The sequence below is a fragment of the Oryza brachyantha genome, chromosome 5 (genome assembly GCF_000231095.2).
Source record: "Oryza brachyantha chromosome 5, ObraRS2, whole genome shotgun sequence".
NCBI classification, from domain to species: Eukaryota; Viridiplantae; Streptophyta; class Magnoliopsida; order Poales; family Poaceae; genus Oryza; species Oryza brachyantha.
This window is the reverse complement of record NC_023167.2, coordinates 9,613,584-9,638,239: the sequence shown is the minus strand read 5'-3', so window position 1 is coordinate 9,638,239 and position 24,656 is coordinate 9,613,584. Positions and strand designations below refer to the sequence as shown.

The 24,656-nt window shown below is 39.4% G+C and overlaps 2 protein-coding genes across 2 annotated transcripts; one reads left to right on the top strand and one right to left on the bottom strand.

Annotated features, from left to right (window-relative positions):
• Positions 1 to 244: 244 nt before the first annotated feature.
• On the top strand, positions 245 to 7,188 carry LOC102714096 (TOM1-like protein 6). The gene is made up of 9 exons (XM_006654209.3): positions 245 to 553; positions 2,250 to 2,328; positions 2,416 to 2,514; positions 3,201 to 3,314; positions 4,309 to 4,475; positions 4,561 to 4,642; positions 4,856 to 4,941; positions 5,847 to 6,104; positions 6,192 to 7,188. The coding sequence occupies exons 1-9, from the start codon at positions 432 to 434 to the stop codon at positions 6,997 to 6,999; spliced, it is 1,815 nt and encodes a 604-aa protein (XP_006654272.2). The 5' UTR covers positions 245 to 431; the 3' UTR covers positions 7,000 to 7,188.
• Positions 7,189 to 7,274: 86 nt separating this feature from the next.
• On the bottom strand, positions 7,275 to 12,782 carry LOC102701451 (protein NRT1/ PTR FAMILY 2.3-like). The gene is made up of 3 exons (XM_040523879.1): positions 12,236 to 12,782; positions 11,590 to 12,140; positions 7,275 to 8,317 (listed from the first exon to the last, which is right to left on the bottom strand). The coding sequence occupies exons 1-3, from the start codon at positions 12,584 to 12,586 to the stop codon at positions 7,504 to 7,506; spliced, it is 1,716 nt and encodes a 571-aa protein (XP_040379813.1). The 5' UTR covers positions 12,587 to 12,782; the 3' UTR covers positions 7,275 to 7,503.
• Between the last annotated feature and the right edge of the window lie 11,874 nt (positions 12,783 to 24,656).

The window sequence follows — 24,656 nt, the reverse complement described above, 5'->3', positions numbered from 1 at the left end:
CCTTAGTTTTAATATTCATGTATATTTAATATTCTATTCAAAAATTTAATGTGATATTTTTTAAGAAAACTTTTTGAAACTAAACGAGGCCTAAAAGAAAAGAAAGGCGGAAGGAATATCGCGCGGCACAGTAGGCACCGCAGGGACCGCGCAGTCGCGGCGGCAGCAGCCGCCGTCCGTCGTGTGTCACCTTTCCGTTCCGCTTCGAGGCGCAACGCAACACTGCACACACAACGCCGCATCGCACCGCACCGCACCCAAAACGAAAACAAAAAAAAAAAAGAAAAGAAAAAAAAAGAAACAAAAAACCAGCAGCGAGACGAGACGAGACGAGAGGAGGAGCATCTTTAATAATGGCCGCCTCCCTCCCTTCCCTTTGTCCTCGTTTCCGCCGCGCGATAGATAGGGACCGGTGATCGGCGACCACCCAGATGGCGGCGGCGTCGTCGTCGTCGCCGGCGGTGCGGGTCGACAAGGCGACCAGCGAGCTGCTGCTCGGCCCCGACTGGACCCTCAACATCGACATCTGCGACGCCCTCAACTCCGATCACGGGTTCGCTTCTTCACCCTCCCTCTCTGTTTCCTCTCTCTCTCTCTCTCTCTATCCACCGTGTGGTCAGGTGGATGTTGTTTTGAATTCTTGGTTCTCGTGCAATCGCCGCAGCGATGTGCGATCCCCTCCCCCCCCCCCTGCTTGTTTCAATTTTTTTTTTCATCGCCATGGATTGATGGATAATTAATCCAAGAACGCCCCAAAAGAGAAAAAAAACGTGGGTTTCTCTCTTTCTCTCTAATTACGATTGTTTTATAATATACGCGGACGGGCGCGTGGATTCATGGAGAATAATCGGCCCTTGTTCTGTGAAAAAAAAACCAACTTTAATTACAATCATCTCCAAATGGGTCGTGATATGCAGAACAAAGGAACGAAATGGTCATTGCTCAATGGCTGCCTTTGTTAACATCGTCGTCAACTCGCCAGAATTATAGGATTTGATTGCTACTAATCTCATCATCAGTATTCTTCACTAGTACTGTTCATCACTAGTGTGCTCTTTCATTCTGTTTTTTTTTTCTTTTGCTGTTCTGGAAAAAGATCATGGCGAATGGATCGTACAGGCGCCCTTAACGAACATTTGTCAGCTGACAGCTTCAATTTAAAATTCGTTTCAACTAGCCTTTCTCTAATCAAACCCTCGTATATATATAAATTTTGAATCTTTCTTCCTTTTAATTTCCCTTTTTCTTTTCTTTAGTTCATTTGCTCTTAGAAAAGATTTAGTTCGCTTTTGTACATGGTTTCTGGGACTGCTCCCTCCGTCCCATAATAAAAGTGATTATACTCTTTTCGGTAAAAGTTAAGTCAATGGTAAAAGTATTAGTTTCGTCACAAGAAGTGATAATTGGGAGAATAAAATATTATAAATGTTGATAAATGAAGAAGAAAGTGGTAGTACAAAAGTCGATAGTTGGAGAATAAAATATTACAAAAGTTGATTGGACGAGAAATAAATCGTTGTCTTAAACTCCAAATTCCTTATATTTCGGTAGAAAGCTAGAGGGCAAAATCCCACATATTATGGGACTGAAGGAATAGTTCTCAAGTTAAAAATTAAAGAAAGGAATATGCAACACCTAAGCAAGTTGAAAACACACCTTGCTTTTCCTCCAATCAATAATGATGCTCATGCTTCAATGCAGAACCTATCATTTAGACTGAGCCAGGTGCCAATCTATCCCCAACATAGGCACAGAGGGACCATATTAGTCTAACACCACATCATCCTTATGACATGATTCTTTTCCTTAAAAAATATGCTATATAGAGAGACACAGGACCACTGAACCATGATAAACTGATAATATCTCTGGTTCTATGTCATGACTCATGACTGGCCTGTGGCGCTGAGAATATAGGGGGAATCATTCTAATATACATATATTATATATGTGTTGAATAACTTATGCGTTACCGACCGACTTGACCTAACCTGCCTTGCCAATCCTTCATCAGCAACAAGCTCCAAGTTGACAGGAGTCAAAACTTCACAATTGTAGTAGCTGAAAAAAAGGCGAAAAAGTAGAAACAATAGGAATAGCTGTAGACTTCATGTTTAAAGCCTCCTCTAAAGGTGTAGGTTAATGGGAAGTACAGACAATACAAATTTACACCTAATATTTTCCATATCATACATCGATGATATGCTACAAGAGTAAATAGCTGAGATTAAAATAATGCATTCATTCAGGCAAGCAAAAGAGGTGATTAAAGCTTTGAAGAAGCGTCTCCAGCACAAAAATTCAAAGGTTCAATTTTTTGCTTTGACGGTATGCTTCCATGCTTAAATAACCTTTTGGCCCTTTAAAGTCCTCTGTTATTTGTTTCTGTAAAAACGTCATACAATTGATTTGCAGTTATTGGAAACTATAATGAAGAATTGTGGGGATCATGTGCATTCACAAGTTGCAGAGCGTGATATACTGCAGGAGATGATCAAAATTGTGAAGAAGAAGGTAACAGTTTTGCTTTTCCCATGGCAATTTTGGGGTCATTTGTGTACATACCACTCTGTAGTAAAATGCCCCTTGATGTTTTCACTGCCATGTGGTCCCCAAGGGTTTTGTACTAGCTTGTTGGGAAGTTTCTGAATCAAGATATTCTAGGTTAGCATCCATTCAAATTTCCTTTTTTCCTGTACAAGTATGGTTTGATGTCATAGATGATATGGCTTGATTCAACACCAAACCTATCTATGAGATACATTGCTGTAGTTTATGTTTTACAAGATGAATATAATAATAGTACAATGTTTCGTTCTTATTCAAAGTCTAAATGAATATTAAATCACTCATGATTTTTCTCCATTATTGAGCTAGCAGGAACTGAATAGTCATGGGAGAATCATACACCTTGAACTTTCAGTTTTCATGGGGGAGAAGATAGTCTTTTCGATAACATCCCATTACATGTCTGTTCTTTTTGGTGATTTTATCTATTCATCTAATCTTTGCTCTCTTAGAAAATTTTATAAATGCTAATTTGCTGCTGAGACCATGAGTAACACTATTTGAATGACTGAATGATTTATACAACCTAAATCTTTCTGAGGCTTGGGGTCCTCAATTTGAATGTTATTTCACTTTTAGCTTTCTTTGTTTGGCCATGCTGATCCAATTTTTTGAGTCACGGCAATTGTCAGACTGATATGCAATTGAGGGACAAAATTCTAGTACTCCTTGAGTCCTGGCAAGAAGCATTTGGTGAGAACGGTGGAAGGCATCCTCAGTACTACTGGGCATATGCTGAAATAAAGGTTTGTTTGATATTTCATCAACTGTTGCCATGTTACATTGGAATAATTTTTCTGCTTTAAGCCTTTAATAGGATTCCTGTCACTACATCTTGATTTTAGACAACTTGCAGCTTGATTTCTTATTCTGTAAAGTGCCAATACGTTACTCTTTGTCAATTTTAACAACAAGTGTAAAAGATCAATAATGTTTGGCCCTCGTAGAAATAATATTTGAGGTTAATTAACTTGCAGTTTTCTTGTTCACCTCAGTTGTTCGGCTCTTGCTAGAATTACCATTTTTTGTGGTATAGTTCATAAATTCAACACATGATTAACTACCAAATGAACAACTTTGCAAAACCTATGAATACATCCATATAAATGACCATGACTGTTCTCTGAAGGCTGTATTACTATTTCATCACGGTTTGTTTGCCAAACAAAAGGCCATTACTGTATGAAAATACTTTTCATGACAAATTATAGTCGACTTTTCTATATAGTAGTCTTAATTAAAGTTTGATTATGGTGAGTCTAAAAGTCCATGTATCTACAAATAGATGTAGTATTACTTAGAAACTACAATGGTTAGTTTTCTTAAAAGATTGATTTGTTTCCCAATTTCCCTTGTGGTAAGTTTTCAAATGTCTGGGGTTGTTTCTTAGATGTCTAAGTCAAGAGGGACAGCATCTATCCATTATCAATCAAGGAAGAATTGTTGATCCTTTTTTCAAAATTCTTTTGTCTCTGTTGATGCCTTGATGGTCCCATGTTCTCCTTCCCTCCCCTTAGCTTTTCTATATGGCCATCTTTTGCACATTAGTTACCCTGACATGAACCAAGAGTCCAAGATCCATATCAATGCTTGTACAAATTGCTCATTTTGTAATTTGTATCAATTTTATACCTACATGGGAAGTGGAAACCTTACTGCAGGTAGATGAAGTTGGCACATTATTCCATTGAGTTCTGTAATATTATTTTGCACACATGTAGTGAGTATCTTTATCTGCAGAAAATGGGCTTGGAGTTTCCTCAGCGATCACCTGATGCTGCACCAATACTTACTCCAATCACACGCCCAGGTTCTTTGGAACCATATCATCAACCAAGTCATGGAATGCCAGTTAATTCTTCCTCTAGACTTGATGAGGCAATGTCATCTAGCGGGCCTTCCCTGAGGTCACATCATTTTAGTATGCATTATTATTGTAAATACTGTTCCTTATTATCCCCCATGTTGTATGACATTCAATTTTTCTTTTAGTTCATTGGACTTGGAACGCATGTTAAGCACTGTTGAACTATTAAGCGAGATGCTGAAAGCAGTGAATCCACATGATCGCAGGGTATGGCACGCGATGCCTATTTGATGATATATTGTGCATAGAACTTATTTTTTGATGTTAAAAATGGTCATAATTATTATTAGATTGTTGTTTCAGTTTTTATTGTAGAATCCTTGACTACCATGTAACCTCCATGTATTTTCTTAGTGTTGAAGACTTCAAGTGATTTTATGGTTTCTGTTTCTGAAAGTAAAAACCTTTTTGACAATTTAGGCTGTCAATGATGAAATTATCACAGAGCTTGTGAAACAATGCCGGTCGGACCAGAAGAAGATCGTAAGTTTGGTAACTTCACTGAGGTATATAATTGCATCAACATTCTCCTTTCATATTTAATCTGTACAGCTAGCATAGTTCCATTAATTTGGTCATGTCATCCTTTGCTTTTAGATTTTGGAAATTGCTAGGATTATTTGATTGAGGCTACTTACTTGATATAAACAGAGCAACATATGCTTAAAATCATGGGTCTATAGAACATCTGTTATCCCTTTTGTTCAGAAAACTTGAAGGGGAATAGATAATAGAACTATTCTCATACATGTATATGTAGGACCCTATATGATATTACATGGATCTAATAGCCCATGTGACTCAGTTAGATAAAGCTATACATAATGGATATGACAAATAAAGTTTTTAGAAAATAATGTGCTACTTGAAAATTCTGTTGCAGGAACTGATAGCTTGTGACCTGCGACTGATTCGTAAAACTACAATGTTATCTAGTGACATTCATTCATCAGATGCAGAGATAACTCTCCAGACACAACTATATGCATAATAATTAAATGACATTTTGTTATGTGGATAAAATAACACATATAATCCCCCAGACAATGAGGCACCATCATTGGACCCAGTCTGCTGCACAACCTCAGCTTGCCATCATGCTTTGCTGAACTCCAGCGCTCGTTGAACACTCCATCATCACCACCTGCCAGATTTTTTAGAGGGATGGGTTGTTAGGATAACAACAAAACTGTACTTAATTTTCCTGCTGCAAGGTTTTTTCCTTATTTTGTGTTAGAGACTTGGAGATTCTGTAAGTACATGATATTTTTTATTTGGATATTCTTTAGGGATGTGGTAAAGGGAGGTAATAGAGAATGGGCCACTAGTTTCCTTTGAAATAGTTTAAATATATACATTTTTCTTAGTGTTGATTATCACTGTCTTAAGTTCATTTGCCGCATTATTACAGAGATGAGGAGCTCTTGGGCCAAGCTCTTGACTTGAATGACAGGATGCAGACTCTTCTTACGAAACATGATGCGATTGCTTCTGGTTCTCCTCTACCTGATGAAGAAGCAGTTGTCATGAATGAAGCACCAGCAGAAACCACTTCAACTACAGTGGCAACAGGGGCTCCTCGAGCTGCAGTTGCTGCTATAGTACCAACCAATGTTTTTGATGAAGAGGATGAAGATGAAGATGACGAGTTCTCCCAGCTCGCTCGGAGGTATTTCCGATTGCACACAATCTTGTTTCCTACCTAGCCCATTTATCCTTGAATTATCCAGATCTGACAAGTCAATCTTGTGACCAGGAATTCGAAATTGAGGTCTAGAAATGCTGAAAGCACCTCTTCTGGTGTAGGCACATCTTTGTCGACCACCCATGATGATGGGATAACAAGTTCAGCATCCTCTGGTGCCTCTACAGTTTCACCACCCGTTCAATGCAATGCATTGGCACTGCCTGATCCTCCAGCTCCTGTAAGAACAGCAGAAGAGCAAGTTATGAGTGACCTTCTTGCACTCACTGTGTCATCAAACCCTTCACCACCTCATACACCCCCAACACCTCAGGCTGCCTTGAATCAAGGTGGCTTCCCAGCAGCCAATGATCATCCACAGCCTTCTTACTCAAACCAAGGACTTGGAGCTGCACCATACAGCAGCTATGTCGCTCCATGGGCTCAGCCTCAGCCTCAGCCTCAAACTGCAGGCGTTGAGCTTCAGCAGCAACCACCACCCCAGTCACAATTGCCCCACAACTCATCTCCTTACCCGCCACCGCCATGGGCATCGGAGGACACCACGGAGTCCAACCCTTTCATCGCAGCCTCAGTGCCACCGCACACATCCACTTCCAGCTCTTCTGTGAACTCACCACCACTGAATTTGAGGCCTCTACAGCAATCACATTCTTTCGGGGTGCCGCCTCGGAATGCCGTTTCGCAATCACCGATAAACGGGAGCACGAAGCAACCGATGTCTGCAGGAGCTCGCAGGCCATCTTATGTTTCTTCGAACAAGTACTTTGATGATCTGTTTGAGAAGAATGCTGATGGCAGCCTGATGAAGCTGGGCACTAGCATCGGTGGAGGCGCATCCTCGCCATACAAGGCATAGTGCTTGAGATTTCTGACAGAGGAGTACGAAACTGTTGGACTAGCTTATCTGCTTATCTTGAGCTTTTTGATTTGTGGCCAGATTCTGTGAAGATACCTATTGCCATGTCAGATTGATTTGGTTGGTTCTTCTGAAAGGCATACTGGCTAGTTAATAAATAATTTATGCGAAAACAAGATATGTATTGCATCAGTCTCTGTCATGGAGATCTTTTTGATTTGTAAAAGTGCAGTCTTTGTAGGAGTACATCATAGAACATTTCATGCTAAAGAATTTCCTGTGTCTGTGACATGGAAATTCCAGTGCAATTCTACCAAATGTTTCAGATTGTTCAGAACAAGAGCTTTTCTTTTTCCCTTTGCAAATTACCACAGTTGTTATCGAGGAAGAAGATGGAAAGTACACTCTGTGATCACCATGGCAGCAGTTTATTCAATTGTGATGTGCAGGTCAAGATGCAAGAAGCATATGTGATGTGTTCACTGCAAGAAGTATGGATGCATCTCACTTGCCGGCGTTCTGGTACTTGTAGAGCTTTGCACAGGTGAGGTAGTAGGCGAAGTTGACGGCGACGAGCACGGCGAGCAGCCAGTAGAGGTTCTCCAGCCTGGAGGCGTTCATGTTGTCCGGCAGCCACGCGGTGGCGCTCCGGACGACGTCGACGAGCGCCGTGCTCAGGTAGAACCCGAGCGCGATGATCATGGCGACCATGCCGGTGGCCGTGTTCTTCAGCGACGGCGGGAACTCCTGGTAGTAGAGGGTGACCTGACCGGGGAAGTGGAACGCCTCGCCGGCGCCGGCCAGCGCCAGCGGCAGGACCAGCCACATCGCCGGCAGCGGCGACGCCCACACCGGGTTCCCTTCCTCGCCGTGGGCGCGCACGGTGGCGAGGCGGGCGCGCTCGACGGCGGCGGACGCGGCCATGCTGACCACGGTGAGCGCGTGGCCCGCGCCGATCCGCTGCAGCGGCGTCGGGACGTGTCCCCCGGTGAGGCGCCGCCAGAGCGGGAGGATGGCGCGGTCGATGAGGCCGAGGAAGACGACGACGGCGAAGAGGGAGGAGACGAAGAAGGAGGCCGCCGGCACGGTGAAGCGGCCGAGGGCGCGGTCCATGACGAGCGCCTCCAGGACGCTGAAGTTGATCTGCACGCCGATGGAGACGCTGAGGATGATGGAGGAGCTCCACAGCGGCAGGATGCGCAGCACCGCCTTCAGGTCCTCCACCTGCTGCACCGTGCACACCCGCCATGGCCGTGCCGCCTCGCCGTCCGCCGGGTTCACGTCGCCGTCGGGGATTACCGCCGCGCGGTTCAGGAACCTGCGTCCATACACACGTCAGTACGTCACCGGTCAAAGGCCGTCAAAAATTTCTCTATTCGAGGCTGTGTTGTTTAGGTGGATGAAAGATTTTCGGATTTTTTATAACTATTTAATAGTATAAATGGTGCTAAATTTTTATATGAAATTAATCAAATTTAACAAAGTTTGACTAGAGAAAAAAAAATAGACGACTTATAATATGAAAAAGGAGTAATCACTAGCATGGCAAAGAAAATGATTTTGCTTCAAGGGCTTGGTAGGAGTTATTCCTGTAGGATGGAATTCTCCTAACTCCCTACATTTAGCCTAAGCATTTCTAGCACTACAGTAGTATTTGTTCCATTTAAATTCAGAGTAAATTTTAAAATATATGGCTTAATATAAAATTACCTATTTAATTCTCAATTACCGTCCTCATTTTACATTTATTGAAGAACATTAAAGTCTTTAATTCTTAATTTTTACTAAACAGTCTAAAAACACTTACATAAACTTTTACATTAAACGATTCTAGGATTGTCATATTATTTTACAGAGGTCTTGAATTTCAACTCAGGCTTACGATTTTATCGAAGTTGGCGTCAGTGGACGTTAGTGTCAAGTCAGTGTCGTGGTGTACAGTAGGAAGACAAAGCGAGACCATCAGAAAGCGATTAGCTCCGAATAATAAACTAATCTATATATTGCGCATCTTTAAAAAAGAAAATTCCTAGTGTGTATGTGAAGCTGATTTCAAATTTTAATCATATGAGAACTTAATTTTAGGATAATTGATTTTTTTTTTATTTTCCGTCGCTTTCATTTGTACTCTAGGTCTTTGATTTTGTGTATAAGAAATATAAGCAATTTTATAGTACTTAATCATTAGATACCGAGAGTTATCAAAATTTTAGTCTAAATATAAAAAGGTGATACCTCCTGATACCTTCTTAAACACCGTAAAATTGCTTTAAAAATATATGCTGCGCTAGACCTCTCGCATAAGAAATATATACAGTATTTGCGAGATTCCGGAGACTATGCAGTTGCATCAGCTCAAATTTCCAAGACACTGACGTCTTCGCTAAGAAAGTCTAACGTATTCGTCAGTCGTGAATGCGTGAACCCTAGGTCAGTGGCTTATTGGCTAGTAGCAGCATGTACGTACCATGTCTCCTAAAACTATATACTCCCTCCGTCTCATGATAATTTAATTTTTTCTTTTTCATATGATCATTTGTCTTATTTAAAAAATTATAAAAAACATAAAAAAATTAATCAATTATAAATTACTATTCATGTTTTATCATCTAGTAAAAATAAAAATATTACTCACAAAAAAATTCAAATAAAATGAAAAGTCACTGTATAAAAGAACTGAAAAATGATTTTATTTTAGGACGGATGCAGTATATAGTACCAATTACGTACGATGTGCTAATTAATAATACCGGCCGCATTTGACATTGACATTGTCGGTGTGCTTCAGTAATCTATTCGATCACCTCACTTAGTTGGTCTACCTGTGATGAAGACGCTACAACACGTACAAAAATATTAATACACAGACATGTTATATATATATATATATATATATATATATATATATATATATATATATATATATATATATATATATATATATCTGTGTGTGTATCATTTTATTTGGATGCGAGATCACAGGACGTACGTACACATGCAATTAATTATAAACAGAAAATCAGATTTGTGTTAGAGTAGTATATATATGCCGGTGTAGATTAGCTAGATATTTATAGTACGTGGTGGCACCAATGACCAATTAATATATGCATAGAGAACATATCCCCCTTTCATCTTTTCCTGTTAAGTTGGGCCTTTTTTCAGTGCATATATACTTAAGCTTGTGATCTTTGGTTTATAGCCACGCTTGCTTTTATTATTCCAAAACGCCCACAATTTTCTTTTAATATACGTTATATAATCTCCATCAGTGATGTTAGAGCTGTGATGAAGGGAATCAGATTTGGTGTATATAGTACGTGATCAACTTGCTTTGCGTGATTAAATTGCATTCTGCCTTATTCCGTGTTCGATCTAGCTAGCTTTTCCATCTTTCTGCTCTTTTCTAATACTTTTCTAACAGAAAGTACAAACTCTATACATATATATATATAGTTGTATCATTCATATGAGATTTAATATTATCTATACTTTTATTGGATGGAAGTAGAAACAGTTATAAAGATGTTTTTTATCATGAACGTGAAGAGACTCATACTATCAGTGACAAGTAGTACATAAATTATTGGTTAGTTCTCTCTATATAATATTAGGCTGTGTTTGAATGTTTTACGTTTTGTGTTGCAGCTATATATGCCGGTGTTTTATAAATCACCGGCTTATGTTAATTGTTGCTGTGTTAGTTCACTAGTTCTCATTTGACTACTTTGAGTTAAAAAAAAAAAAGGAACTAGGATTTGTTGGTCAAGTTTGAACATATTCTAACTTAGGCCCCATCTTATAAGCCACAATCTTGATATAATTTCAACCTTAATTTTTTAAGTTGATTTTGAGGTTTTTTATTGTATCTTATTTTCTAGTTTTAACTTTTATATCGTTAAGAATATATATATATATATTATTTTTCGTTTATAATTATATCATTTGATTTTTTTTTTCTCGAACATCCGAGAGATGACCCTTACTACTTAAAGTCAGCGAAATTATGGTTATTTATGACTGTGTGCACCATACGATGCACAGGCTACAAGTTGTTTTATTATACAAGTTAAAAAAATTCTATCCACTGAGAAGTGATATTTCATTTTGTCTTTTGTAGACGATGACAAATGACAATTAATCTTGCTTAATTAGCACATCGCATGTGTTTTTAGTGTGAATATTTATGCATACCTATAAACTGCTAAGCTATAGCACTACCCGGCTATATTTACTTTAAATAATCAGAAGGGATTGTCTAGTTTTCAGTGATCGATTTCAGTCGCATAAACTGCTAAGGCTTGCATTTTCATAAATAAAATGTGTTGACTAAGTTAATAAAGAATAGTACTTCCACAGTTTAATAATCTTTTTTGTCGTTTTACATAGGGACACAGTCTCTAAAACATGTTGTAACTATAATTTTCTATTATAATTAAAAATAAATAAGTGTTTACTTTTAGTAAATCACCTTTTAAAGACCCATCTATATAGTACGTAGTGTTTTCAAACTAATTTCCTTTTTAAAATATTAATAATCAAAGTTTAAAATTTTGATCTTAATCTTATCTAAATCAAAAAAATTATTACCTAAAGCTGTTGCTTGGAGGAAAATTGTCGTCGTCCTCGCTTGCCATGCGTCGGCCGTGGTAAAACTTCAACTCCCCCGACGCCGCCACGTTGACCTTCCTCTTCCTGGCGGCGGCGATGATCACCCTGGCGATCCCCGTGAACGGGCTGCCCTGCGCGGCCGGCCGGCGGTAGTAGCGCGCACCGAGGAGCAGCGCGGCGAGGGCGACGGCGCTGGCGACGCCGGCGAGGCCGAAGCCGAGCTGCCAGGACACGGAGTCCTCGACGTAGACGAGGACGGTGGAGCCGAGCACGGAGGAGCCGTAGAGGAAGATGAAGTACCAGTTGAAGAAGACGTCGCGGTCGGCGGGGGACTCGAACTGGTCCGCGCCCATGGTCGCCAGGTTGAACCGCGCCCCCGCCGCGCTGACGCACAGCAGGAGCACCCCGGCGTACAGCGCCGCCATCTGCCCCGCCGTCGCCGCCTCGCACGGAGGCAGTCCCGGGCCCGGCGTGCACGCCGGCGGCCGGAGGCCCGGCACGCTCGCCGTCAGCGTGAACACCAGCAACGCCTGCATGGTGGTCATTTCATTAATTCATCCGTCCATTCGATCGAAGACGCACGCGCGCGCGCGCGCCAGCTTTTGGCTCATCGATCGTCACTTACCAGGACGGAGAAGGCCATGGCGACGGCGACGACGGGGTAGCACCCGAAGAAGGCGTCGGCGACGATGGCGCCGGCGACCGGCGCGACGCTGAGGCATCCCAGCACGACGGTGGAGATCTGCGCCGCGTCAACGCTGGGCACGTGGTACTCCTTCACCAGGTACACCACCAGGTTCCCCGTCGCGCCGGCCGTCGCCAGCCCTAGCCCGGCCATCGTCACCGCCATGAAAGGGAACGTTACCCACCCGCCCTTCTTCCTCCCCGCCGTCGGGTGCCGCAGCGCCTCGCCGTCGACGGCCATCCACCCCGCCGAAGAACGATGCACCTGACGACTCTCCTCCATACTACCCATACCTTCTTCTTCCCTGCAGTGTTCGATCTTGCTAGAGCTTCCACTGAATGCCAATGATATTATATGATATGATATCAAGATGCAATTAGTCCAAATGGCGATCGACCGATCCTACCACTGGGTTTAATATATATAAATAAATAGCAATGGATTTGTCAGTGATGAGAGTGGCACTGTGCACGGGGTGGTTAGGGCAAAGCCGCAGGCACAGAGTACAGTGTGTAGGTAGCTGCACTGATGAGCTTGATGGCGAATTAATTGTTAACAATGGACATGCATATATATAGTTGGCCAACCTGCTGCATATATGTCATGTAATCTTGGCGTGCGTTCAGCTGTCACTACTGGTCACTGCTACTGCTAGCTACCACTCTTCATGGTCCATATATTTGATATGTGCATTATTTATAATTAATCTCTGGGAGGTTGGTTTCCTATTTATTTTATTTTAGTGCCATTAGTTCTTCCACAATATGTCACACAGTGTCACAGTGACATACTTTATATGACTAGTCCACATTTCCCAGAAGGGTGTTGTTATTGGTCCAGCTAGACACATAGTTTATGAGTTGGTACGCATTCCCTCCGTCCCACAACAAAAAAACAACTTTTCGGTTTTTAGTCGAGCATTTGACCATCCGTCTTATTTAAAAAAATTTTAAAAATTTTAAAAAAATTAATCACACATAAAGTACTATTTATATTTTATCATCTAATAAAAATAAATTTATTTTTTAAATCAAATAAAAATAAAATTATTAATCATAATTTTTTTTAATAAGACGAAAAGTTAAACATTGTATCTAAAAACTGAGAAGTTGATTTGTTTTGAGAAAGATGGAGTAGTTTATACAGGGGAGGTAGTTGGTCCAATCAGTATTGTCACTTAGAGCAAGACTAATAATATAAACCAATAAACTGGCTATAAAACTCTTTATAGTCTTTTTATAACCCACCCATATAGTAGTTAACTTTTTATCTTAATACATGATTCACGTGTCTGTCATCATTAACCTTACAGCATGCTTCTCCTCTTTCTCTTTCCCTTTCTCCTCCATATTAGTATTTAGTTGGCTTATAGCCTGCTATTATACATACTCTTAGGCACTGTTCTGCCCCGGTCCACCCAGGCCGAGCATCATATTTTGGAAAGGAACATATATATATATATATATATATATATATATATAAACACACAGATATATTAGTTCGGGGGAGTATATGAAAACCTGAATGCAGACGTGGAATAACTAAACATTAATTATAAGTATAGTTTGAAATCCAAATATAGGTAGATGGGAATGGATTTTAATTACAAGAAAACACAAGGCGAATAGAAAAGTGATGTACGCTTACCTTTTGCTGACGTCGAAAATATGATCCGACGTGTCACACATGAAGGCCTGGGAGTCAATCTCAGACAGTTTTAATGCAGGACCTAAATTCTTAGAATGCGCGAGCGTGCTAGTCAATTTGATCCTGCAACTGACAAGATGAAGAATAAAATAAGCCGATCGGCTATCGAGCCAATAGATAACGAAAGATCTAGCCGATCGAATGTTGCTGCTGCAATGGTTAGCCGATAGGGTGAACGATCGGCTGTAAAAGCTTAGATCGACTAGAAACTTGATAGAAATAGACTTGAATTAAATATTAAACTAACGTAATCCGCCAAGTTACATGTTATTCTTAGTCAATCGGACAGACCCCTATAACAAGATCGAACCAAACATAGATATATCGGACTTAACCAAGACAATATACAATCAAGCACGATATAATTATTGGAAACATAAAGATCGATAAGGCTAATAAATAACCGACGAATTACTTGCAATAAACAATGAATCATGTGTTGTGATCGGCTAAAACTAACTTGCATGTAATTCTCATAAGCCGATGCAACATAAATAACTGTCGGAAGCAGATTGGTATAAAAATAATATAGTAAGGCAATCGACTACTCTATTGATGTGAGTATAACGAACATGTAGGTCGGCAAAGATCATCGGCTATAAACGACTGACAAACGACCAAGATCTATAAAATATCTAGCTCATATTGCTAAGAGTAATTATAGAAGATCGGACCCAACCGAGACTGTTCAAGATTACGCCTAGCAATGTTAAGCTATATAATAAACAAATCTAGATCGCTATCAAGCCAACGAGCCGATGACTAACAACTTATCGGCTGGTACTCCGATAAAACGATGAGCAAAATACATCAATCTGATATAAACAATCTGATAAACGCAATCTACTAGATCGGACCGAACCGAGACAATATTACATTGAGTATGTCAAACAGCAAATATCAAATCGACATAGATTACCCAAATTGGTTGACCAGATCCACTCAAGATACAAAAGTAACTCAAGCTGAAACTAATACGATAACTAGCAATCGCACAACCAAATTAGAAGATCGGACTGAACCGAGACAGTCCTAATCTAGCCGATGCGATTACCGTGGCCCGGCGGAACGTAGGACTTACCCCTCTGCCGAAGATCGAAGCGATACAGCCCCGCGTCAGGAGCCAAGTTCCGTCGGAGTTGAAACCTTGGTGAAGAGGGTGGCGATGCGCCGAAGGTAATGGATCTAATTGATGTGTAGATGATTTACAATGACCCTGGGCATACATATTTATATCCTCGGATGGATGCTAGTCCGTGTCGGACATGACTCCTAATAGATAAAAAGAAATAACAAACTCTATCTCTAACACGACATGGTTTCTAATAGATAGATGAAAACAAACAAGTCCCGATCGGACTCTAATCTCTTATAGAGAAAATGCTAACTAACTCTAACTACTAGATAAAATTACGCCGCCATGCCTTGATCTTCACGATTTCCTGTTGAACTCGAACTCTTCCAGATAAAATTTCTATCGGCGATTCCACCTTTCCTTATCCGAATCCAATACAGAAATTTACCAAATTTTGGTGTTAACACCTTTCAACCCAGAAATATACAACATCGAAATCTACATAGCCCCCTCTACTGGATGAGCGGACTTACATTCACATAGCATTCCTCTTACACTTTTATCATCATCGTCATTTAAAAGGACAACTCGGAGGTATACTGTACTTGTGGTGAACTGTGAGACTAATCCCACCTACCAAACTCTTAAATCTAACACTTGAGTCTAAAGGGCCGATCCGGAAAAAAAAACACAATCGGGCCAAAACATTACCAATCGACTAGCTAGGTGTATTATGCCACAGAGCACATGGAAACCGAAATGAAAATCAGTGATTATCGGCCGTCCCTATCTACCTCGTTGCCACAACCAACTTCAGTGAAATGGAAAACGGGCACGATCGATACAATTCCGTCTTGATTGATTTAACTTAATTAGAGAAAGAAGCAAAAGGTGCCGATCGAAAGAATGGTATTCTTATTTTAGCATATCCTAGCTAATTGCAGTTAGTGATGGTGGGCATCACAAACTGAATTATTGATGCATCAGTGTACCACAACTAACGACAGGCCTAAACCTGTACATTGTGATATACCTATATATGCAAAAGGAGATATATATATATATATAGATGGAGCAGAGAGCACTGAACTGATATCGAGCTGCATGCAGACGATTCTTGCTGTCCCCTTATCACGCATGCATGCTCTCGTACAATGCTCTTGATCGGCGTGCATGAGCATGCATGTTTGCGAGTGCGATCCACCAACAGAGTTGGCACTATAATAGTTGACATATTGCAATCATAAGGAAATGAGCGTTTGGTTTGTTTATTTAGCAAAAAAACTCACACGGTATATTTGTAAATCAAATATAATTTATGAATAAACTTTTTATATACCTATGTGTACTTATCTATCTAAAAGTTAATGCTAAAAAATAAATTATGATGAAAGAACCTAAGAGTCTACTCCGAATATAAAGTTGAAAATAAATATTTTGGCTTATAAGTATAAACATAAGTGAAAAGATACCCTAGACAAAATGCATAAGCACACGTAAAACACTCGCATCCATGTAAAACCCCTCTTTTGTGAGCATAAACAAAATGATGACCAACTATAATTTTTCTAGCCTCACTAAAATTATTGGGGTGATGTTTTCCTTTTTTTCATGAAACTATATATATTCATGGAGACGACGATTGAAACCATAATGGATTAAACAGTAATTTTGGCAACACCAAAATTTTGTAAAGTCAACTTTGGTACGCGAGAGGTGTGTGGGTGTTGTTTGGGTTGGTAGTACTTGTCAAATATTTTAATGTGGAGTTATGTAGAGATGTTTCTAGCTAGAAAAATTATCAAATTTTTGTTTGGTAAGATATAATAGAATAATTGAGATGCGTTTAGATCGGTACAATGTCAAATTTTAGGAATGCTAAAACTTCTTGTGGCGAAGATAGCAATCTGAACACATGTCCGAATTACGCTTTAGACTTGTTTTTATTGCCCATGTTGTACTTGAACTTGGTTTTACAAACTTGCCATTTTACGAACCATATAGCTACAACGACCAGTAGTCCATCCATCAGTGAGAAGCAACGGAGAATATATAAAAATATAGTGATCAAGTATTCAATTTCTATAGACCGGTCTGAACTGATACAGGATAAGATCATACTTTAATTTACCAAAACAAATGAATAGCCTTAGGCCGCGTTCGGCTTACAAGATAAGTTATCTTATCTCCCTCATTTTTCGCACGCATGTTTTCTAAACTGCTAAATAGTGTATTTTTACAAAATAAGTTTTATAGAAAAGTTGTTTAAAAAATCATATTAGTCTATTTCATATTTTTAATAATTAATAATTAATTAATCATGTACTAATCTATTGTTAAGTTTTCCGTGCTGGATAAGTTAACTTACGTACCTCCCAACGAACGTGGCCTTAGTAGTTCTATGTGTATCCAGCACGCTGTCTTGAGCTGATGACAATCATTTATATGATAACAAGATAACTCGTTGGCTAAAACTCCAACAAAACATAGAGTACGACAAATAATCTTAATAATCACTATTTGATCCTAACAAACCTATAAATCAAACTTAACTGAGACAACCTAACGTTGAGAATAACAAATAGTAATATTTAAACTGAATTAAAATATTCAAAGTGATTGCTCAATAAAATTTAAGAAGTAGATATAGCTAGCTAATATCAAACTAACTAGTGAGATCGATTACAACAATACAAGCTTTGATTAAAATATTAAAGTGAACCTAAGAAAGTATTAATATAACATATAAAATCACGTGCCAATTAACTACAGAGATACTACCATCTAATCGGGGTTGTCTCCTCGAATCGACACAACCATCACATCACGGTTCTCTCGAATCAGAATTTAACACTAAACAACTTACAGAAGCGTACGTGCGACGATATGTGAGCTGGAGTATTAATCATTATAGTATAATTATTTTCTCGATTAATGGAAGGTACGGATCGTGAGTGGACGTGTGAGCTGGAGTATACTCTCTCCGCAAAAAAATATATAAAAAACAGCTTTTCAGTTTTTATACTTTCGTCTTGTTAAAAAAAGTTTATGATTAATAATTTTATTTTTATTAGATGGTAAAATATGGATGGTACTTTATATATGACTAATTTTTTTAAAATTTCTTACGGATAGTCAAACGCTTGACGTAAAAACCGAAAAATTTGGTTTTTCATGGGACGAAGTACTGTACTATATAGCTACTGATCTGTGAAAGTACGTCGGGACAGAGACCTGCAACCTCCAAGAGATAGTAGATTATTATTTATTTACTTATGGTAGGTACTTAGAGCATCCGTTAAAGGTCTAAAAGTTAAGTCCTCAGGACCTTATATTGGAGCCCTCTAGAAAGAAAATTAGGCTAAAAATTATCCCTACTCTCGTATAGACCTAAAAATTGGATCATAATAATTAGCTCGCTGGCCACGTAAACAAGATGAGACCTGTTTATTAGATTGCTCTCTTCCTCCCTTCCTTTCGCACGAACAACATCTGCCACTGCTTCAACGTATCGTTGATTCGTTGTCTGAATTGACCAAATAATATATTTGATCTTCTTCTATTTTGTGTAAAATGGAACATCAAGATGACGCTCAAGTCATATATGTCAGCAATTACAGACAAAAACCAGCTCACTTCTAGGCGCGGTAGGTGTAAGGTCGGCGGAGATGGAGCAAAATACGGCTCAGCCAAAAAAAAAAAAAAGCGTGACGAACACTTGCATGCACCGTAAGTACAATTTCTTTTTTACGAAATGAGCAATTGGGAACGTGGATTGCTTTACCATATTTGATTCACTTTTGGGTTAGGATTGAGAGTATGAATATTTAGGAATGATATTGGTATCTATCACTTTTTACGGTAAATCCAAAAAAAATTCTTTTGGAAACTTCTTTGGCGCACTGTTGGAAATGCTCCTATAGATGTACATTTCACTAACAAACTCTGTTTGTTGGGGCATTACTTAGTGCTAATTGCTCCTATATTTTGATCTCATCTTTTTGCTTCAGTTATGCTTATAAGTTAAATTTTAAATTTTTAACAACGTAAATTTGGTGTTGTATTTTAGGGTTTTTTCATCGTCGTTTATTTTTTAACCCTTTTTGGGTTGATAAGAACAAGAACAGTATATAAAGGTGTTATTCACAAGTTATTTTTGGTTGCAAATATATTATTTGGCTTTTTTGCTTGAAAACGATCACCCATTTGTTGTATTATTGTTGCAATATTAATTGCAAGTCGTTTCAGCCTTAATTTCTAAACCTATATCCAAAATTATATATAACTAAGTTGATCATTTGTTTTGCACTTACAGTCATGCCGAAAGTCATGCTGAAATGCAACGTTTTTCCATTGGTGCGATATATCAATCTTATACTGCCTCCATATTTTTTTTATATGACGTCGCTGACTTTTAGGTCCACGTTTGACCTTTCGTCTTATAAAAAAATATAATTATTAATTATTTTATTAAAATATGATTTATTATTATAGGAACTTTAAGTATGATTTATAATTTTACATATTTAGATATAAATTTTGAATAAGAGGAACAATCAAACGCAAATTAAAAAGTCAACAACTTCAAATAAAAAAATACGGAGAGAGTATTTCAAATGAGCCAATAGAATCACACGTTCAATAGCAACCCCAACTAAAACTCTCTGTTTCTTATGCTTTTTGGAGTTGCCAAATAATGTTATTCCTCACAAGTCATTTGAGATATTATTGGTTCTTCTTCCTTGCGAAGTTGAACGACTTATATTTGGAATCAGAGCGATGCTAAAGCTTCTGCTTGATAAAATAAAGGGAGACATCAATGAGTTGGTGTGCTGCTAGTGGAAGATCTCTTTCCTTCGCTTTACGAGTTTATAGCGCCAGTATAGGGTATGGTATATGTGCCGTCTTGATTAGCTGGTTTTGGATGCGATGGAACGACCGATATTGCGGTATCGATCACTAGCTGGATCAACCCACTGTCATATTTGAGCTATAGATAATGGGATCGATAGACTTAAGGCTGTGTTCTTTTTTATATGAAAGATAAAGATTATCTGATTTTTTTATAGCTGTTAAATGGTATAAACAATGAATTAACTATTATAAAGTTAAAAAAATCTACTTTAGAAAGGTAAAATCATGAACTTCTATATATAAACTTTTTTAAAAAAAACATATCATTTATTAATTCGGTAAGCGTGCAGATGAAAATCCAGTAATAATATGAGAATAAAGTTGCGGGATATCGGCGCTCAAACGCCAGTGCGCGTCGGCTGTGGCGGCAGCGAGCTCCCGCACGGCGACGTCGACACCCGACAGTGGCGATGGAGGGCTTCCCGCGTGGCGTCGACGACGACCAGTGGCGGTGGGACGGAGGTTAGGGTTTCACCCATCCTTCCGTCTCTTTTCTTTTCTTTTGGTTTTCTTTTGGGGATCGAATTCCCTCTCGATTTCTCTCTGTTCTTTGCAATCCCAAAACAGAACTAAACCCTAGAAAGGCTCTGATACCATTGTTAAGATTCCATTCTGATCATCTAGGTCTAGAACTAGTTGGGGTTTCTCTATTTGCATGGTTGAACAGCATTTGCACGGGTACCAAAAGGGAATTAGGGTTTGGGTACCGACCGGTGGATCCGCTTGCAGAGGAAGAAGAGGAACCGGCCATCGTTGTCCTCGTTGCACCTTGGGGCTGACGGCGACGGCGATGGTCGTGGCAGCTCCGGCGAGGTCGAGGCGCGGCGGTTGCATTTCCCGTCACTGGCTGTGCCTCCCTTGATCGGCTAGGGTTTGTTGGGTGGAGAGCGATGACGACGAATCTCGTTGTTAGTGCCACGCTGGTCTCCACCCCCTTTTATATGGCGCAGGGTGACAGTGGCCCACCAGCCATTGGGCTGGGCACCCCCGATCAGGGTGCGGTCAAGGTCCCTCTTGGGCCATTGGGCTCGAGAGGTGGACATCAATCTAATATATATATAGGGAAGTTCTAATTTATATTCTTTGCTAGTGATTTAAGAGCTAAGATTACGGTAAAAAACTCCAAAATTACTCTAAATCTAAGGTTAAAAATTTAAATTCACGATTACGATGAATTAACTTGGACGTCCCAAAGCAGATCGATTTATTTCTTATTTTTGTGTGTACGATGGGACATCGGGGTCAGCAGCATCATCGGTCATCGATCCGACGACGACGGCGGCGAGCTTCGCATACATCGGGATCAGCCGGGTTTGTCACTACTGTGTACTTTCTTCGTTCAAAAAAACCAACATTTCTGCTTTTTATCGAGCATTTGACCATCCGTCTTATTTAAAAATTGTATTGAGCATTTGACCATTCGTCTTATTTGAGAAATTTTCGAGAAATTTTAAAAAAATTAGTCATCCTATTCATATTTTATCATCTAATAAAAATAAAATTATTAATCATAAAATTTTTTGAATAAGACGAAGAGTTAAACATTGTATCTAGAAACTGAAAATTTGATTTGTTTTGGGACGGAGGGAGTAATCTCTCTGTCGATTTTAATACTATCCATCGGTTGAGCCGATAATGATACTCTAGCGGCACTTTTGTTAATTTTCAGGCTCGTGTATTCACTTATTCTTATACTTATAACTTATGAAGTAAAATTTAATTTTTTAAACTTAATTTTGGAATTGATTTTAAGAAATTTTTCACCATAGTTTATTTTCTAGTCTTTACTTTTAAATCACTAGATAGCAACTAATATATAGAAGTTTTTTCCCATAAATTTTTTTAATTATCAATAAACCGTTTCTCTTATACTTAAGATAAGCCTAAAGAGGAGGCTGGTTTTTGAAATTCATGCATTTTATTTACTAGAAGATAAATATTACGTAAGAGAAGGGTGCTGTGAGAGACATGTGGGGGGTGTCGGGGTATATCTAAGGTACTGCTTTTATTACAATAATATTATAAAAAATATCAGCAAATATATTATTTTGTTAAAGTATCTTTTAATGTTAATATGTATATATAGTCTCTATGCTTTTAAAGTAAATCTTTTAAATTATTGTAGTCAAAATTTTAAAAGTTTAGCATTAGTTTTCATGTTTTAAAGTATTATGGAGTAAGCATGGGCTTTAGCCTGTTGAAGGCTTGTAGCTTCGGTTAGCAGGGAGATAAATCTCCTGCCAGCTATTACTACGGTCAGAAGGCTCGTCACCTTGCTACCATACTGCAGGTTACCACAAAATTCACCGTAGTAGTCGATGAGAGTAATGAGTTCTTTCACCTCAATTGGGTAAATTTTGCTACAACACAAAGTGTGGCACTTGCTCGTAGACAATGCAAAAGACACGAATTTGCTCAAGGACACTCTAAAACAACGAGCGCATTAAAATTAGTATTATACCCGCTCAATTGATGAGAGAGAAACCATGTAGAATGTTAAATTTTCCCTCATATTCTTCCCCATCGAAAATTGATAATAATGAAGAGAAAGGGGAATGGAGCTGATGGAGGTGGAGACTAGCTTAGTAAAGAGGATGTCGGGGTCCAGTGGCAGAGACGCAGGTTCTAATGGTAGGCGATGGTCATGACAAGTGTCAGCGAAGAAATGTCAGTGCAGATGGTCAGGGGTGAGGCTAGACAGAGATGGGCCAAGCAGTGCAGAGCTAGAGGTGAGGTAGATATGCCCCTGGGTAGCATTATATGGCATGCCAGCTACTGGGCAATAGTTTCCCAATGCACTAATTGCGGACAGGAAGAAACAACATTGGGCAAGTTGTTCCGGTGTGGAGTCCATTGGAGGCAGGGTCCACAGGCATCCCACAGAGATGGTCGAGGCCTACCGCTGGGTCTAGATCTGTGGGGAGACGGGGCTTGTGGATGGATCGACGATGAACCTAACGACGATGCCTAGGGCTACTGGTTGCGTTGAACTTGAAGGTGATGGACCAATGTCGGGCGGACTTGGATGTCGAGGCACGAGGCCCACAGAAGGATGATGAACAAGATATAGGGGAATTGATGGACAAGACATGAATGAAGGTAGGCCAACAAAGTCATTTTAGTTAAATTCTCTTTCCATCTCTAATGAAAATATTTACCCCCATTTATTCGCTTCTTATGCTTTTTGAATTTTCAAAATTAAATTTAGAATTGATTTTGGAGGTTTTTTTTCACTGAATTATTTTTCTAGTCTTGGTTTTTAGCTCGCTAAGTATACAAATATAAAACCTTTATTCACTAATTATTTTTCATTTGTAAATATGTCATTTGGCCTTTTTTATTAAAACGACAAACAATCACCCTATTATTTTAAGGGTTTTGGATACGTGCCATTATAAATTTTATGATTTTAAAAAATACCATTACTATTCACGAAATTACGTGCGTGCCATTGAATTTTTTCCAAATTGCAACCATACCACTTCCGCCGCTTTTTCCATCCACCTACTGTGTTTCCATCTACTTCCTTCTTCCATCTACTAGTTGGAACAGGGGAGGGCCAACGTGATAGCATCATCACACAAGCAAAGTGGAAGCAGCAGCAGCGAGCATGACAAGAGATTAAAAGACGGGTTACAAATCAGCAGCATGTTCGTACGTCTTGGAAAGGAACGGTAGCAACTGTGGCCCTGCAGCAGCGCCTCCAGGGGGTTATCCAGAGGAGCGAACGGGGACGGCGGCGATAGGTGCAGCTTGGGCTCTAGCAGCAGCGCCGCGGCCATGGCGGTCGATGCTACTGATGCCGCGGTGGCAGCGACGCAGGGTCCATGGAGGAGGAGGGGGGCATAGCTGTGGAGCGGCGGAGCTCCAACTCAGGGCACAATGGCGACGCACAATGGCTGGATCCGGTCGCTCAACCTGAGGGAGGTGGATACAGGGGTGGAAATGGATCAAGGCCCGTGGGTTCTTTCACAACTCTATTTAATTTTTAAAAAAATTTTAGCTTAAAACTTTATATAATTTTATTTTAAATCTGTTTTGAACCTAACCTTTAAATTTTATAGGCAAAATGGTTAGGCTTATTACCACCCCTAGGTGGATATACTCATATACATCGACCTCCGTCTCGAGTGCCAGCAGCCTCCTAATCTCGTGTATGAATTGACTATTAAGTTAGCTATAAACAATTTATAGCTCACAGTTGACTAAACAATTTATAGCCAGCAGTTAACTATGTATCACCTAGGAGGAGCCATACTGAGGACTAACGGTCTTCATTCGCTAAGACAACGTTATCCAAGAATTTGATAAGCTGCATTTATGAGTACTAGCTAATATGCCCGTGCTAACACTACGGTATCATAATATTTATATTCATACATTATTTAATTTTATGTTTATTAGCTTTTTCTAAAATATGTCTAATTACACTTTAATTATTTGATTCAAGTCATATATCGCTAGAGTTATTTGTCGGTGACTCTCATAATAATTCCTCTAACTAAAGAAAAAACCCCATTATACATGTTAGCAGAAAAAGAATGTCAGTACCTACACATTAGCTTTATATCATCTGCACCACTATAAACATAATTAGTGTTTGGCATTCATATCTTGGAGAAACTTCCCGAGTTGCAAGCACATAATCAGTTCCTGTTAGCTACA